The sequence below is a fragment of the Tupaia chinensis genome, unplaced genomic scaffold (genome assembly GCF_000334495.1).
Source record: "Tupaia chinensis unplaced genomic scaffold, TupChi_1.0 Scaffold000647_1, whole genome shotgun sequence".
NCBI classification, from domain to species: domain Eukaryota; kingdom Metazoa; phylum Chordata; class Mammalia; order Scandentia; family Tupaiidae; genus Tupaia; species Tupaia belangeri.
In genome coordinates this window covers 658,614-676,029 of record NW_006160168.1, presented here as the reverse complement: position 1 = coordinate 676,029, position 17,416 = coordinate 658,614, and the positions used below count along the sequence as shown (strand labels likewise).

At 39.8% G+C, this 17,416-nt stretch overlaps 1 protein-coding gene across 2 annotated transcripts in view; it reads left to right on the top strand.

Moving 5' to 3' along the window:
* Positions 1 to 17,416, top strand: part of CACNB2 (calcium voltage-gated channel auxiliary subunit beta 2) — a 287,947-nt gene that overhangs the window by 80,733 nt on the left and 189,798 nt on the right. Inside the window, exon 1 of one of the 2 annotated variants that reach the window (XM_006159732.3) lies at positions 3,111 to 3,349. The exons of the other annotated variant lie outside the window; for it this stretch is intronic. Within the exon in view, the coding sequence (XP_006159794.1) occupies positions 3,299 to 3,349 (51 nt within the window). The 5' untranslated portion in view covers positions 3,111 to 3,298. Of the gene's footprint in view, positions 1 to 3,110; positions 3,350 to 17,416 lie in introns of those variants that run through there. 2 annotated transcript variants of the gene reach the window in all.

The window sequence follows — 17,416 nt, the reverse complement described above, 5'->3', positions numbered from 1 at the left end:
ACTGTTACTGTATTTATGGTAATTTACTCATATAGTTAACTTCTAGATTCCCTTTCACTCCTTAATATTATTCTTAACTTTATTTGTGTAGTTTTCTATTAATATGCATTTAGCTTTTCAGTTTTTCACTATGACTCCTGAAGTTGCTGGGGACAGTTTTATACATGCTGCATGCCCACGTGAGAGTTTCTTTGGATATGTACTCAGGAGTAGGATCCTGAGTCTGAGGGCAAATGCATCCACAACTGCACCATATCCTGCTAAATCTCTACTACACTGGGGGCCAGCAGGTGGCATGGTGGTTAAGGGCCCTAGACTCCCACATGGCCAACTGCAGTTCGAGCCCCAAACATGGCAGTTTGCTTTCTCTCTCTCATTCTCTCACTCTATTCCCTCCATGGTCAAATTAAAATAAATAAACAAATAAAGTTAAATAAAATAATTTGTTTAAAAAAAAACTCAAGGGGCCAGCAGTTAGCGTAATGGCTATGTTGCTGGACTCTCATGTAGTTGACCGCAGTTCTAGTCCCAGACCCAGAGGCTTAAACTCAGGGCAGGCACGTGTGCATGTGTGCCCAAGATCCCAAGAGGAGAATGGTGGAGAAGGGATTGCAGTGTGGCCATCTCCCCTGGGGGGTGATTTCTCACTTTCTGTCTCTCTGTCTCCATCTGCCTTTCTGGCGAGTGCACGTGCCCTATATCAAAAACCTCTCCAAAAAAAAAATAAATAAAATAACTCAAAAGCACTATACCAACTTACACTCCCACCATGGTGGATGAAAGTTGCTCTGCATTGGGACCAGCAGTTAGCGTAATGGCTATGTCGCTGGACTCCCATGTAGTCAACCGCGGTTTGCGTCCCGGACCTGGTGACTTAAAACTCACGCCGGGCGCGTGTGCATGCGTGCCCAAGATCCCGAGAGGAGAATGGAGGAGAAGGGATTGCGGCGAGGCCATCCCCCCAGGGGGTGATTTCTCACTTTCTTTTTTTTTTGGTTACTTATTTAGCTTTTTAAAAAATTTTTATTATCATCATAATCTTGTTTATATTACATTGGATTACATATAACTCTACAGTGTATTACATTGCTTTTTCAAAAGAGAATGCCATGCATGTCAGTCAATACAGAGACATTAATCTCCCTGCTTCAACATTCAATATCTTTTCTATGTTTTCCCCAACCATTATTATTATTATTCTAATTATTTTTTTAAAAACAGTCAATCACTATTTCTCATTTTGCTTGTAAAAAGACTTCACCCATCATGAAATACTTCTCAGACCAATCCAGTTGAGAATACTATACATGTCATCACCAACAGGTAATAAGCCATATCTCTTTCTCACTAACGTCCTGCCTCTCTATTGTTCTCTTGCTATCTTTCTCTAAGGGTGATTTCTCGCTTTCTGTCTCTCTGTTTCTCTGTCTGTCTGGCGAGCGCACACGCCCTATAGCAAAAACCTCTCCAAAAAAATAAAATAAATAAAATTAAAAAAAATAAAAAAAGTTGCTCTGCATTGGGGTTGACAAATCTTTTCTGTGAAGGGCTGCACAGGAAACAAGTCTTTGTGAGCTGCATGGTCTCTCTCCCAACTACTCAACTCTTTTATTGTAGCGCAAAAGCAGCCATGGATAATACATAAATGGGGGCTAGGTGATGATGCATTATTAATGCAACAGGACCCATGTATTATAGAAAAGGTCCTAGACTTAAGTGCTCACTCCTCTCTCAGAACCAATAAAAATAATTTTTGAAAAATTACTTATTTAATTGTGTTTTATTATTTTTTTTAATTTGATGGAGGAGGGGGGAGTGAGAAAGCAAACTTCCAGGTCCAGGACTTGAACCATGGTTGGCCATGTGGGAGTCCAGCGCCATAACCACCATACCACTTGCCAGCCCCCAAATAAATAGAATTTAGAACACAAATGTGAATGCATGTTTCTATGTTTTAATACACCTTTATTTTAGAAAACTGATTTGAATTTCATGTTATTTTAAATTTTCTATAAGGCAGGTGCACTCAGTGGGGGGAGAGAGAGAGGGAAAGCACCTCCTCAGGGGTGGCATAGCCATGCCACAATCCCTTCTCCATTCTCCTCTTGGATTTGGGACCTGGGGCACATGTGCCTGGTGCATTTAAGCTACCAGGTCTGGAACTGAAACACAGTCAGCCCTGAGGGATCCAACAGCCTTAATCACCATGCCTCAGGCTGGCCCTCAGGTTATTTTTATGTGTCACAGAATACCATCATGCTTTTAATTTTTATTCCAAGCATTTAAAAATGCAGAACACATTCTTAGTTTATAGGTTATACAAAACAAGTGGCTGTTGCTTGCCAACTACTGTTTGAAATCCTCATCAAAGTCTACTACTTTCAGATTTCTTAAATGTTTTCCCTCTAATGGGTGTGAAGTTGTAAACTGTTAACTTTGTTTGTATTTCCTCATTAGTAGTGAAGTATTTTACCCTGTTGATTGGTCACTAGAATTTTCTCTTTCACATTTTATTCAGGTCCTTTGTTTCCCATATTGTTTTCAGTTGTGAGTCTTTTATTTATTCACTTCTTCCTATTTTGCAGATAGCAATTTCTGGTTGTGTGCATTGCAAACACGCTCTCAGAGAACTGTGGTTATTGTTTCACTTTGTAACGGTGTCTTTTGATGAAAGTTTTACTGTGAATAAAATTAATTTACCCAAGTAATACTTGAGTGTGGAAAAGTATTATTTTTCATATAGAGAACTTGAAAGGCTACTAAAAAAATATCAATTGTTGTATGCAAAAGGGAGCACATTTCTTCACTGAGTGGGACTAGAAAAATGTTTTCACTTTTATTCCATACTTCTACAGGACAGTAGTGTCTTGGCTGCTAACAGCCTTTGCACGTTGTGCAATATATTGTACTTTACTGAAGAAAGTATCTTTAAACACTGTTGCAGCAAGCGCTGCTGGGAAGCCGGCATCTGATATTAATGAAGTTACTTTGCCTTGACACGTTAGCAGGCGTCTCTCCTGCGAGCCAGCTGACGTCATTCAAAGTTGAAACAGACCCGCCCACTTGCGTTTGCTAATTGACTTTGATGGGCTCTTCAATCTAGTGCTCTAGTGATTCTGGAACAGAGAGCTGTTGTAATCTGAAGAATTTCTTTTTATTTTTTTTACTGGTTAAGGAAAGGAAAGCAGTTGATATGCTCTTCAGCAAAGCGAGACCTTAACTTTCCCTTACACTGAGTCCTCGCCCCTGTGAAGCGTATTCCCGCTGGAGTGCTGGGCCCGCTCGGAACTGGTCTAGCATGCTTGACAGACGGCTCCTGTCTCCTCAAACTAAACGCATTTTTTCTGGGGTAAGCACACAGGGAGGGACGCAGACCAGACGCACGGTGTGATTCAGAGCAGGCAAACGTGTACTGCACTGTTAAGGAGTTCCAGAGAAAAGCATGTTACTTGCTTTCCTCTTTATAAAAGATTTCCATAACTTACCAGAAGGGCTGTCACGCATCGCGCTGTTACTTAAATGTTGAGAGGGTTTCAGCAAATAAAACTGAGACGCTGGTATCTTACTGAGATCATTTTAGTAACAGGGGGATGGAGGGGAAAGGAAAGCAGAGAAACTTAGCGGAAAATGGAAATGCTTTTTCCAGCTGTAAATAAGTACTTGTTGCCTTGCGGATCATTTTGACAGCCTATCCATGAGCTATTTTTATTTCTGAGTCCTTCCTGTGTGAATCAAGATGTGTTGACATCCTATGTTGTGGGAAATTACAATTGTATTGCTGTGTGTCACTTCCATTTTTGAATTTAAGAAAAAAAAGTTTTCTTTGAATTTAAGGATGTATAGACGTGGGACTTGGGAAGTTTAAAATTCTTAAGGCCGGCGCGTTTCTACACAAGGACTGGCTGTGGGATCTTAGGATTCGGTTTAGAGCTTTTGAAGAGTAGATAATATCATTAGTGTCTTTCTAAGGAAGGCTTGCAGAAAAAACTCTAGAATATAACATTAAACAAGAGCTTGTAAATATAAAAATCAAAAGGTGACAGACATCAGTGTTCATGGGACACGAAAATACTTTTAAATCAGTAAAACTGCATCTTGTCTAAAAAAAAAAAATCTTTTGAAGTTGCCTTTCTTGCTTCTAGTTGTTCCAATCTACTCTGAATTTAATTTCATAGAGAAAACAATCTTGGAGTCAGTATCTGGCAATCCCTGTTCTGCGATGTATCATAACAAAGCATCGGCACAGTCAGCGAACTCTTACATACTTTGCCTAGTCGGTGTGATTTCGATGGTCTTTTCTGAAGTTTACTTTTAGTGTTTTAAAGATGCAGAATTCCCCTCCTAGTGTTGACCTCCATGAAATTTTGTATATCACAGTTTTATTCCCATAGGCTGTAACACGCTTGGCAGTTTATACCCTAATTATGAAAGATTTCGTGCATTAGATACTCCGCTCAAGATTCTGAACTCTTCCAGTGCCACTCACGTTTAGCTTCAAAATTGTTCCATCCATGTTGGTTTAGAGGGACCTCTGGGAATATCACTTTGCATAAATGTTCCCGATTCCCATCAGTATTATCAGACATAAAATGACTTCTGTATTCCACTGGTCATTTCAAATATTTTGAGCAATAAAGCTGGGCATAATCATGTCACAGTTCTTTAATAGAAATGGCAATCTATAGGATTCTAAAATAGCCACACGAATAATTTGTGCGACAGTTAATTTCACTCTGATCTCGAGGTATTACGAGGAATCTACATAGGCATGTTTATCTTTTTAAAGTATAACTCCTTCTCCAAGTCTAGATATTTTGTCTCCTATGGCATGGCTAAGTCCCTCTCTCTCTCTCTCTTTATTTTTTATTTTGGTTTTCTGCCATAGAGTGTGGGGAGTGTACACTCACAGAAGAAAAAAGAGAGAGGGAAAGTGAGAAATTACCCCCGGCGTGGTTGGCCACACCACAATCCCTTCTCCTCTCTTCTGCTCTCACAGGTGCCCGGTATGTCTTTCAAGCCGACGGGTCCAGGACTCAAATCACAGCACAGCTGGCCATGTGGGATTCAGGGCCTTGGCCTCCAGGCCACATGCTAGCCCCCACACTGCTCATTTTTACTAACACCTATGTTCAAAGAGGACTATAACTACATGGATTTTTGTTAGAATGATTAAGGTTTTTTGTTTGTTATTTTTTTCCGAGTGAGAAAGAGACAGACACCCTGAACATGGTTTCATACAGTCATCCACCTCAGCCTTCCCAGCCAGCCAGGATAATGGGTGCACGTCTGGCTGGTCTAAGCTCTCCCATACAGATAACTTGGACTGAGCAGCACGTTACTGCTGCACCCCTCGGCTGGCCCAGTGACTTTAGTTTTTAATCAGGGTGCATATAAGCTGTGAGGATATGTGTACTGCTTACCACAGTGCCTGCACAGTTGTTAGAGGGACACACGTGCCTTGCAACACTTTCTGTGATGTCTCTGATAGGCAGATCACTTGTTCTGTGTTTTATCCTAACAAAGCATCAGCACAATCAATGTGAGGAGTTGCTTTTTATTGGCATGTTGAAGAAAAAGAAAGAGATGAAAGAATAAGTTTGTGAAAGGAGATTCCTGATTATCCGGGAGCTGTAATCAAAGGGTTGGGAGAGGAAAACGAGTCCCTCCCAAACTAGTGCACATTTTTCGTCTAGAAACGTGACCATTTTCTAGTATCAGGCAATTCTCAAAGTGGTCTCAGTTCCCAAACGGTAAAGAACGAGAGCTTCTGAATGGGAACAAGAACAGGAGAACAAAAAAGATGATGAAGGTTAAATATTAAGTGTAGTCATTTGGAGATGATTTTTCTTTCTCCTTACCTTTCTCTTGTAAAATAGTTTTTCTTTTAAAAGAGGATGTTGACATGTGTCTGTATATTTCATATATTATAAAACCAGTGATGGGCTAAGGCTTCAGGGTTCTTTATCACTTTTCAGGTATAATCCTTATCTATTTATTTAAGAGAGATTTTTGCTATAGAGTGCATGCGCTCACCAGAGAGACAGAAAGTGAGAAATCACCCCCCAGGGGGGTTGCCACACAGCAATCCCTTCTCCTCCATTCTCCTCTTGGGATCTTAGGCACACACACACACATATGCACGCCTGGTATGAGTTTGAAGCCGCCAGATCTCAAACCGAAGTTGACTACGCAGGAGTCCAGCTATGTAGCCATTCTGCCACCTGCTGGCTCTGATAGAATCCATATTTAAATGGAAGAATGAGGTTACTAAAACCTGGTGTAAGGGATGCTGGCTTCGTCACCTAGAGGTACCGGCCAGTTTGACTTCACCATGCCTTAGAGAACAGTTTATGGACAAGGTCATTTTCTGTAATTCTGAAAGATTTGCAAATTTATTTTTAATTTTTAATTTGACAAAACTTGGAAAAGTGCTTTACTCATCAAAATAATTAGTTAAAAGGAATTACTATTAAAGTACAAGAAATACTAAAAGGAAATGTGAATATAGGGTCACCCTACAATCTCATCTTTCTCAGTCAATTTTTTTATTCAAATGTGTAATATTTTAATAAAATATATGAAATACTGCATCCCAAAGTTTGTACTGTTGCATTCTAAGTCTTCTTTAGCCTATGAGGGTACTTTAAAAAGTTAGTGAAAAAATGGAATTGAAGTACAAGTTTATTTTGGTGCAAATGAATTTTTGAAATTCATGCATAATTTTTTTAATAATGTGCATTTTTCATGAACTGTCTGGATACCTCATTACATATTTTTATAGCTGTCATTGTAGCATACAGGCTATTGTGGATCCTGACTTTTTCTTTCAGCATTATTTTGAGATCTCTGTTTAATCACGTTACAACACTGGGGTCGGCAGGTGGCATGATGATTGAGGGTGCTGCACTCTCACATGGCACAGTTCGAGTCCTGGACCTGGCGGCTTGCTTTCTCACTTTCTGTCTCTCTTTCTCTCTCTCTCACTCTGTCCTTCTCTGATCAAATTAAATTAAATTAAATAATTCTTTTTTTTTTCTTTTTCTTTTTTTTTTTAGAGAGGTTTTTGCTATAGGGCATGTACACTCGCCAGAAAGACAGAGAGAGACAGAGAGACAGAAAGCGAGAAATCACCCCCTGGGGGGATGGCCACGCCACAATTCCTTCTCCTCCATTTTCCTTGGGATCTTGGGCACACGTGCACATGCACCCGGCGTGAGTTTAAGCCATCGGATCCGGGACTTGAACTGCAGTCGGCTACATGGGAGTTCAGCAACATAACCATTACACTAACTGCTGGTCCCAAATTAAATAATTCTCAAAAAAAATCACATTAGAACGTAACATTATACAAATTTGCCCTTGTTTGTGAAAAAAAAAAAAAGAAAAAACAAAAAACCTGGTTACATTTTTGGGCTTTTAGGTTCATTCTGTAATTTTATTTGTATAGCTAAATAAGTCTCTAATACCATTTTGAGCATACAGTTATTGGCTATGTTAAATAATCTGAGATAAATTCTCAGATGTGGAATTTTTTGCATAGTGGGTGAGTTTGAATATTCTTAGGATCTCTGGCTATGCCTTCGGTATCTCTTTTCAAAATTATTCCACCCACTAACACTGTCAATACTATCAGTATACTAACTTCATCATCATGTACCCAACATTAGATATTAATCATTGCTTCAAATGTAATCAATTACTCAACATTGCTTTAATTTCTGTTTAGTAGATTACTGGTGAAGGCAAATGTTTCTGAATGTTTGTATTTCTGTGTAAATTATTTGGCTTCCCGAATGTAGATGAAAATGTTAGTTTTATTATATATGAAGAGTAGCTCTTCTCCTGTCTATCCAACTATCTAAATATTTCCTTTTGTATAAATTTACCTGAAATTTATATTGTAACAGTCTGTTGGCATTGCTAGGCATACTTTGAGAAAACAGAATATTACTATAATTAAAAAGCAACAGTAGAGACCAACAGGTGGGTGGGGCACTGGACTCCCACTGGGTGACCATGGTTCCAGGCCCAGACTCGGTGACTTAAAAATCATGCCAGGCACGTGCGCGTGCATGACCAAAATCCTGAGAGGAAGAAGAGACTGTGGTGTGATCTTCCCCCCCAGGGTAAAATTTCTCACTTTCTCTCTTCGTTTCTCCAGAAAGCACATCTCCGTATAGCAAAAATCTCTCTTTAAAAACATAAATTACCAAAGTAGACTAGTCCCAAGATTAAGCTTCTGTTTTGGAAGGTGGAAAAAAATCTTTTGATTTTATTCAGATATCTAACTTATTTTTGACAGAGAGCTAATAATTATTACACAGAATAAGAAAAAGACCGTATCTTACTCAAGGTGTAGTCATAGAAATATGTATTCCATCTCACTCCCAGGTTCATAGATTTTTGTATTGTCACGAGCAGCACAGACTCAGGTTTTCGGTGATTCAGGGCTATGAGGGCCTGGAAGGGACCATATATCCTTAGGGCTTCCTAGGATCATAGATCCTTAGGGCTTCCTAGGGGGCTCCCCTTTCTGTCACAGTGGGAGAACTGAAATTTTCTGTACTATTTCTTGGTAAGGGAACTACTTACTGTAACAAACATTATGTCATTTGTTAATCCCACACATAGTAATTACTTGCCTTTAGACCTTTGTCCAGTTCTGTAGCGTTGTTACCTGTGAGTGGTATTTAGGCATCAGAGAAGAAAAAAATGTGGCACTTGAAATCATATCTAAGATCCTTACCTCTTAACCAGCACATAAAGCAGAGGTGCTGCAGGCGGAGGGTTTACTGCCGATATGAGTGTGTCTTACAAAGCCGAGTCTGTACCATTCTTTCTTGTCGTTACTCAGGGACCAAAAAAAATGGCTTTAATTTGAGAACATCGATAGAATAAACATATCTCAGTGCACTTAAAGGAGAAGAACAAGAGTTACTCTTGATTCTAGCACTGCTTTCTTAGTTTTAGAGCAGCCTGATGAACATCTCAAGGCTTATGTTTTCACCCAAAATGAAGGTCAACATTCTTCTCTCTCCACTCTGTGTGGGTGATTGCAAAGACCCATAGAGGCAATGCAAGAAACTTGGAGCATTTCAGAATAGCTGTTTGTACTACTGTCTTTCCTATGAAGCCCTAGCAATTGCACGAAGACTGTACATTTAATATTAACATTACATTTTTAACCACATAGGTGTGTCTTACAGCATGAAACCTGATAAGCCCAAGATCCTTCCTGCAGGGTCCAGATTTATGGCCATTTTTATGCCTTAGTATAATAAGGTTTAATGTTCAATGAAAACACTTGGAAGGAATCTTTCAAGGCTAAGTTCCACATCAGCGGATTTTGAGCATCACAAGTAGCGTAGCTTCTGAGCTTTTACATGGGCTGTGAATGATGAATGCTAATTTGATGTTTGGGTGTTTTTTGAAGAAGCTCGTATAGGCACCAAATATACCAGCATGAAAAGTAACCTCATGTTATTGCCCCAAACACTCATTACTCAACCATGGGATATGTTGGTACTACTCAGGTGAAGTTAAATGTGGTCTCTGTTGTGGGGTCAATGGCTATTTACTTGGATAGCATGACAAGAGAAAGTGTGCAACTATGCAGATATCGAGGAATAAAGAATCATGAATGTCTCCACTAGAGAGATAAACATATATAAATACATGGTATATATAAATAGATGCACATATTTGTAGAATGTGTATGTATATGTATTTTTTTCCTTGGGTGCCAAAACTGGAGAATAAATTTGTCAACTGTCTTTTTTAAATGATATAATTAAGACCTATACATTTTTGCACAGAAGCTAACATGTGGAGTCCCAAAATGGTTATGTGAGCTAAATTTGAGCTCAGTCAAAGATCCTATTTTTAAAGAATTCTTTATATTAACTATTTATTTTTATTTATTTGTTTATTTTTAATTTGACTGGAGAGGGAAAGTGAGAAAGCAAACTGCCAAGTCTAGGACTGGAACCACCATTGGGTATGGGAGTCCAGCACCCTAAAGCACCATGCCACCTGCCAGTCCCATATTTTAAAAAGACTTTGGGAACCAGCAGTTAGCGTAATGGCTATGTCGCTGGACTCCCACGTAGTCGACCGCGGTTCGTGTCCTGGACCCGGTGGCTTAAAACTCACACCGGGCGCGTGTGCGTGCGTGCCCAAGATCCCAAGAGGAGAATGGAGGAGAAGGGATTGCGGCGTGACCATCCCCCCTGGGGGGTGATTTCTCGCTTTCTGTCTCTATGTCTCTGTCTGTCTGGCGAGCGCACGCGCCCTACAGTGAAAATCTCTCCAAAAAAAAAAAAAAAGACTTTGAACCTGTCCTCTCTTCTCGTATTTCAGATAAAGGTAGGAATTCTTAAGATATTATGGGAAGTGTAACAGGGTTCAGGGTGCTCAGGAGAGCCTCCGTTTGACTGCTCCTACATGACTTGAGGGATGTGGTACTGCAGGTGTAACAGCTAGTCAGTGGGGACTATTGAAAGACTCAACAAAGAACAGCTTTCATTAAGCTTCAGGGTAATAAGTCTCCTTAAGTTTGAATAATGTGTCATTACTGGTACACTATCTATGTTTTGGTTCAGTAAATATATATTGGTTAATGTCTACAGCTGAGTTGGATGCCTGACTTTTCTGGAACTGTCTCTGATCTAGCAGCATATACCAGGCATTCAAAGTGTTGTTAAAATTGAAGACAGTATGCTAAGTGAAAGAAACCAGACACGAAAGGACAAATGCTGTTGCATGATTCCACTTACGTGACGTCCCTAAAGCAGTCAAATTTATAGAGACAGAAAGCAGAATGATGTTTCTATTTGGGGAATTGGGGGTGGGAGAATGGAAGAGAGTACTGTTTAAGGGGTACACAACTTCATTTGGAAAAGATGAAAAAATTCAGGAAAATGGACAGCGATGATAGCTATCCAATCAACGAGGTGAATGTACTTAATGCCACTGCACTGGGCACTTAGAAATGGCTAAAGTGAGGGTCAGGCAGTGGTGCAGTGGTAATGCAACTGGACCCATGGGGGAAAGGTCCTAAGTTCACATCTCGGGACTTCCCTGTGCACACTGCACGTGCATACACACCCGTGATCCCAGGTAAGCTGAGACAGGCGGACTGTAGCTTGGGGATGCTTTTGGGAGTGTCTTTCTCTTTCGTGGAAGAAATAAATAAAAGTTCTGGGCCAGCAGTGGCATGGCTGGGTCCCACATGGCAGACTGCATGGTTAGAGTCGTGGTCCTGGCAGCTTGAGAAACACACCAGGTGTGTGTGCATTCAGAATCTCAAAAAGAGGGAAGAGATGGAGAAGGAAGGATGACGGTGTGGCTATTCCCCACAGGGGATACTTTCTCACTGTCCTTCTCTCCCTGTCTGTCTCACTCCAGCAAACTTATACATCCCTTGGCAAATTAAAGAGAAACAAAGAAAGAACTTTTTAAAAAGGCTAAAATGATCAATTTTATGTATATTTTACCACAATTTTTAAATGCAGTTAAAAAACAAAACAAATCTGTATTGAGCATGGTTGTTTGCATAAGATCAAATGCTTTATATGTATTTTTTTACTTAATCTTCGAGGCACCCCATCGAGGCTGACAGATCTCTGTTTTGCAAATGTAAGGTCTGAGCAGAGCAGGCTTGTCACTAGTTGGGGTCATGCAGGGGACATAGGTAGAGGTGGAGGTAGGGGCTGGTGAGCAGCCTCATGGTGCACAGGGCAGGCATGGACCTATCTGTGCTTATGCTGCTTCTAATCTCTGGATCTTTACTCAGGGGCCCCTTCTTGACCTTGAGGTCTGAGAGTCCCAAAGCAGAAGGTGAGGCCGCCCACCCACCCTCCAGTATTCAGCCAGGCATGGTGGGCCTTCAGGCAGCAAAACCCAGGGCAGCTGCTTATTCACTTCTTAGGCAGAATGAATGAAAATTGCCCAACAAGCCTGATACCAAGATCATCCAGAAATTCACTTGTGCTTTAAAAATCAGTTTTAATCCTCTCTAAACATGCCATTTGTATTAGAATAGCTTTCCATCTTGTAAAATGATCAATAGAAACTTTAAAAAAAAAAAAAAAAACCTGCTCTAGTTCACGTCATGTCCCAGCTACTTTAAAAAAAATCATGCTCACAAAGTAAAAAATATTGTTATAAAAACTGGATTCTGTCCCCACCCCCACCTCTCACTTTGGTGAAATGTAAGAGGGCTTCAAAAAGTTTATGGAAAAATAGCATTATAGTATGAGTTTATTTTGGTGCAAAAAAAGTTTGAAATCTGATTTTTTCACACATTTTTCATGAACTTCAGGAAAACCCCACACCCCATCATGTGCATATACTCATATTTCTCATCAGGTTTTTTTTGAAATTTCTTTTTGTATATTTGTTTGGCAATTTTTTTTTTGAGAGTTTTTTTTTTTTTTTTCACTATAGGGCGCGTGCGCTTGCCAGACAGACAGAGAGAGACATAGAGACAGAAAGCGAGAAATCACCCCCCAGGGGGGATGGTCACGCCGCAATCCCTTCTCCTCCATTCTCCTCCTGGGATCTTGGGCACGCACGCACACGCGCCCGGCGTGAGTTTTAAGCCACCGGGTCCGGGACGCGAACCGCGGTCGACTACGTGGGAGTCCAGCGACATAGCCATTACACTAACTGCTGGTTCCCTTGTTTGGCAATTTTAAGGACTAAGTATATGCTGTATCCTATCATCCTGTTGGACTATAGATTAAGAAATAATTTTGTAATAAAGTAAGTATCATAGGGACCAACAGATGGCATAACGGTTTTGTCAGTAGACTCCCATGTAGTTGACTGTGGGTTCAAGTCCCAGAGTCGGCTTAAAACTCACATTGGATACATGTGTGCCCGAGACCCCAAGATGAAAATGGAGAAGGGATTGCAGCATGGCCATCCCCCAGGGGGTGATTTTTTGCTTTCTGTCTCTGTCTCTCCGGCGAGTGCACATACCCTATAGCAAAAGTCTCTCTAAAATAAATTAAAAATAAATAAGAAAGAAGGTGTCTAGAGATTGGACCGAGCCAGAGATCTGTACCGATTGCTATACTTACTGATTGACCATGTCACTTTATAATCCTCTACCTATATTTTTCCACTGTGTAAAATGATAAGTTTGAAAACTACTTGTTACATCCAGAAATTTCAAAGTGCTCTTCAAGATTTGGGGAACACATGTTATTCCATTGTTACCATTTTCTAACTTTTTAATTCTATCATGGAAAAACAGATGGTGTGCACAAGCCGAGGGAAATCATCTCCAACCCACTGTATTTGCATAATATTCTCTCTGCCCTTAATCGGGAACAAAGGAAACAAAATGAATTTGGTTCAGTGTAATGAACTAAATCAAGTTCTTAATTATGGCATTAGGGAAATTCCTTAATATAATTTTAGGTTCCATAGTTATATTTCTTTCAAAGTCCTGGACTCCTTTAGAAAATGTGATTCCTCTTAGGTGTTCTTTTCTGCTTAATTCATCAATTCAGCAAGTCAAAATAGCTGACAGATTTTAGAAACCCAAGCAAAATAGACAGTTATGACATTTATGACACAAAGATAAACAGAGAATTTCAAATCCTCTGCCTTTCTGTTGCTTTTCCAAGGCCAGTTCAGAGTCTCCTAAAAAGGGCATCTGACCTGCTTGCAGGGCTGACAGATGATATTTTTATAGGTCTGCTTCATCTGCGTGTTTACTTCACTGCCCAAGCCGAACAGGCTAGTTTGACCTCATTCATTCATGGAAGTATTTGGCTTAAAAGCACGTTTTAGGCCAGCCCTGTGACCTCCTACTTAAGAGAGCTGAATCCCACATGGTCAACTGAGCAGTTTGAATAGCAGCCCCAAAGGCTTAAAAAACAGGGTGGGGGCCACCTGGTAGCATGGTCGGTAAGGAGGCTCGATCCCACGTGGCTGACTGCCCTGTTTCAGTTCCTGATCTGGAAGCTTAATAAACATGCCAGGCATGTGTGCATGCAGGCCCCAAATCCCAAGATGGAAGAAATGCGGGATGGTACCTTGGCCGTTTCCCATGTGAGTGTTTTCTTATTTTTTTTCCCTCTCTCTCCTCCCTTTCGCTGTCTCCCCAGCAAGCACACATGCCATCTAGCAATTCAAAAAAGAAAAGAAAACTACTTGGAGTGCATGTACCTGTGTACTGCAAATCCTGATAGGATGAGGAGATGAAAAAGAGATCGAGGCGTGACCACATCTCACTGGGAAGTGCTTTCTCCTCCCTCGGTCTCTCTGTCAAGTGCACACCCCATGTGGCTAAATAAATCAGAGTATATGTTAGCACCCAAATCGGCCTCATTATCTTTCCTTATTACCCTTCCAAAGGTAATGCCTCTCTATTTGATATTCATGTGATCTTTCAGATTGCATGGATTGAGGTGACTTGTACACTTCCCATTCCATTATCCTGAGGCAGGAATAAGCATGACATCTGGTCTTGTTAATTCTTATAACACCAGGAGAACATAATTGCTTTATCATACAGAGCAATGAAGATAGTACATGTCACCACTGTCTGAATGCTCTTGGGTTGTGGAATTTGGTGGGTGACTAATGTTATCACAGGAGAGTACCGAAATAGAGAACAGTAGGATTGATAAATTGGGAAAGAGAAGAGTAACCAGTAGTAATCAGGGAATGATAAGCAAGTACATGACTTAAAAGCATTCCAGAAGTTCCATTTATAAGAACTCATTTTATTTACTTTGTTTTTGTTTCTGCTTGTTGTTTTGGAAGACTTTCTTTTAATTAGATTTGTTTTATGTGTTTAATTGTTACAGGAATGACAAGGGACTACATAGGTTTTGTTGCAAACTGTTTTTCAATACTGAAAGGGAACATTCCTTCCTAGCATTTCATAGTATGTAATGATTTGCAGAGAAAATTCTTAATGAGTAACACTTGGCGCTATTTGAAACTATAAGCTAGCATATTGCATTGTCTCCTCTTCTGAGCAAAAGGAATATACACATTTATATTAAGAAAAGCTATGATCAGAATATAGGGGCATAGTTTTAATCCATCAAATACTGTATTATCTCTAGGAAAGTTCTAAGGTATAGAGTATATCGGTTAGCATTTTTTAAATGCAAAAAATATTACAAAAAGTTGGGTATCAGGAAAATGAAATATGTTCAGTAAAAAAATAATGAAAGAAATCTTACAATTTTTTATAGAGAAATGTTTCTAAACAATAATGACTTATATTTTAATTCTAAACGATCTTCTTTTTAAAAAATTAGACTTAGGATGAGGGATAGGGAATCAAGGGTGGCAAAAAAAAAGCAAAATATACAGGACATAAGAAATGGAAAATTATTTGTTGATAACACGCATGTTGATGTGCTTGCTTGAGTCAATATACAGTGTATTCTGGATGGAAAATTTATTTTGTATACTGTAATGATGTGTAGTGAATTAATGTAAAAAAATAAATTCTAAGGAAAAAAAAAATTAGACTTAGAGGCCCAGACACTGCAGTACAACCTAACATAAAGAGCAGGTGCCCTGCAAGGCTAGAAGCCTTGTGGCCGACTGCAGGTTCTGATCAAAAGCAAAGCGGGTGTGCACATTGGTGCTTAACATCCTTAAGACCCAGAGGGCTGTAGAGAGGGTGTCATGGCATGACCCGTGAAGATTTGTTCCCTTTCTCTCTCTCTCTCTCTCCCCCTCTCCCTCTCATGCATGTGCATGCACACTCTGTCATAAGTTAGAATTAGGCTTTAAAAATCCGTGATTTTATTGGGTCATCAGTAAAGTCCTGACATATTTTTGTATAGAAAAATACATCATGACTTTCCTGATGGCCTGATACATAAAATCTATATTGTCATAGGCTTAGAAAGAGAAAAATAGTCAAGGACATGAGTCCTCTCAACTGTTTTTAGCTTACAAATTTTGTAATATATGCTAAGTATGTAAGCATTTCTTTCCAGTTGACTCGTCTGTGTTGACTCAGTATAAGGTACACATCCAAGTAAAATTAACCACAAAAATAGCTCAAACTAATTGAAGGGGAAAAGAAAGCAAATGCCGGGTAAGAGAGAATGTAATGCTCCAGGGATTATGAGCTACTGACATTTCTTACTCATTGAAATCTAGTTGGAGTGTGTGACTGTGGAGTTTTAGCTGAGTTCATAGAAACTTCCCTTATGCTGCTCTATAGCAGTTGAAGACTTGCTGATAATCTTATTTGCCGTAGGATTTCTGTTTAGTCTGTTAACTCTGACGGTAGCTATTGTCTATCTCTTTGTCCAAAGTTGTTATAAAAAATATTATGAGCAAAGTTATTTCTAGTACAAACAAATCTTTCTATGCATGGGTCAGACTCATTTTCTGGTTCCTCGTCTGAAACCTCTTGTTAGTTGTTGATACCAGCAAGGATCTGATAGCTTGATTAGCATTAAAATGGAAGGAATGTATAACATTTTTTAAAACTGTAATACAACTTAAGTAGACAAAAATGACCCAGTATTTTTGAGAGTCAGTTTCCTCATCTTCACATTCAAAATAGGACCTCAGGTATCAACTATATTTTAAAATCTTGAACATCGTGAAGCACTGTATGATAATGAGATATTACTCAGTTTCAAACATTGTTAAAAACATTATCATGATTTTTTTCTCATATCTTGGATTCTTACATGGCTTGCCTTTTCTTCCTACTTCTCTGGAGAACAATCTTCTTGGCGAGGTCTAATGTGAACTAGCCAGCGTGCCAGTTATAACCCCTAACCCACCCTTTTTCCCCCTCCACCACCTTCTGGCCTTCAGAAAGTCAGAGGATTATTTCAAGAATCCTGGAGGGAACCAGCAGTTAGTGTAATGGCTATGTCGCTGTACTCCCACATAGTCAACTGCGGTTCGCGTCCCAGACCCGGTGGCTTAAAACTCATGCCGGGCACATGTGCGTGCATGCCCAAGGTCCTGAGAGGAGAATGGAGGAGAAGGGATTGCGGCGTGACCATTCCCCCTGGGGGGTGATTTCTCGCTTTCTGTCTCTCTGTCTCTCTCTGTCTGTATGGCGAGCACACGTGCCCTATAGCAAAAACCTCTCAAAAAAAAAAAAAAAAAAAAGAGTCCCGGAGAGGGAAAATTGGTGGCCTAATGACAGATAGTTGTGGTGGAACCTGAGCCAGATGGTTTAATTAGATAGAGCTGAGGTTACAGAGAATAAAGGGTGGAAAATTAAAAAAAAAAAAAAAGCTAGGGTCATTTTGTTTATTCTATTTTGTTGTTGTTTACTTGGTTGTTTTTCAGTTGTGGCTTCTTCTTTAGAAGTTTCAAAACAAAAGTGAAGCCAGAGTCCTCATGAAAGAAGAACAGGACACTCAGGAGAAGTAAGGTAGAACAAATGAGAGGACATGGGTCT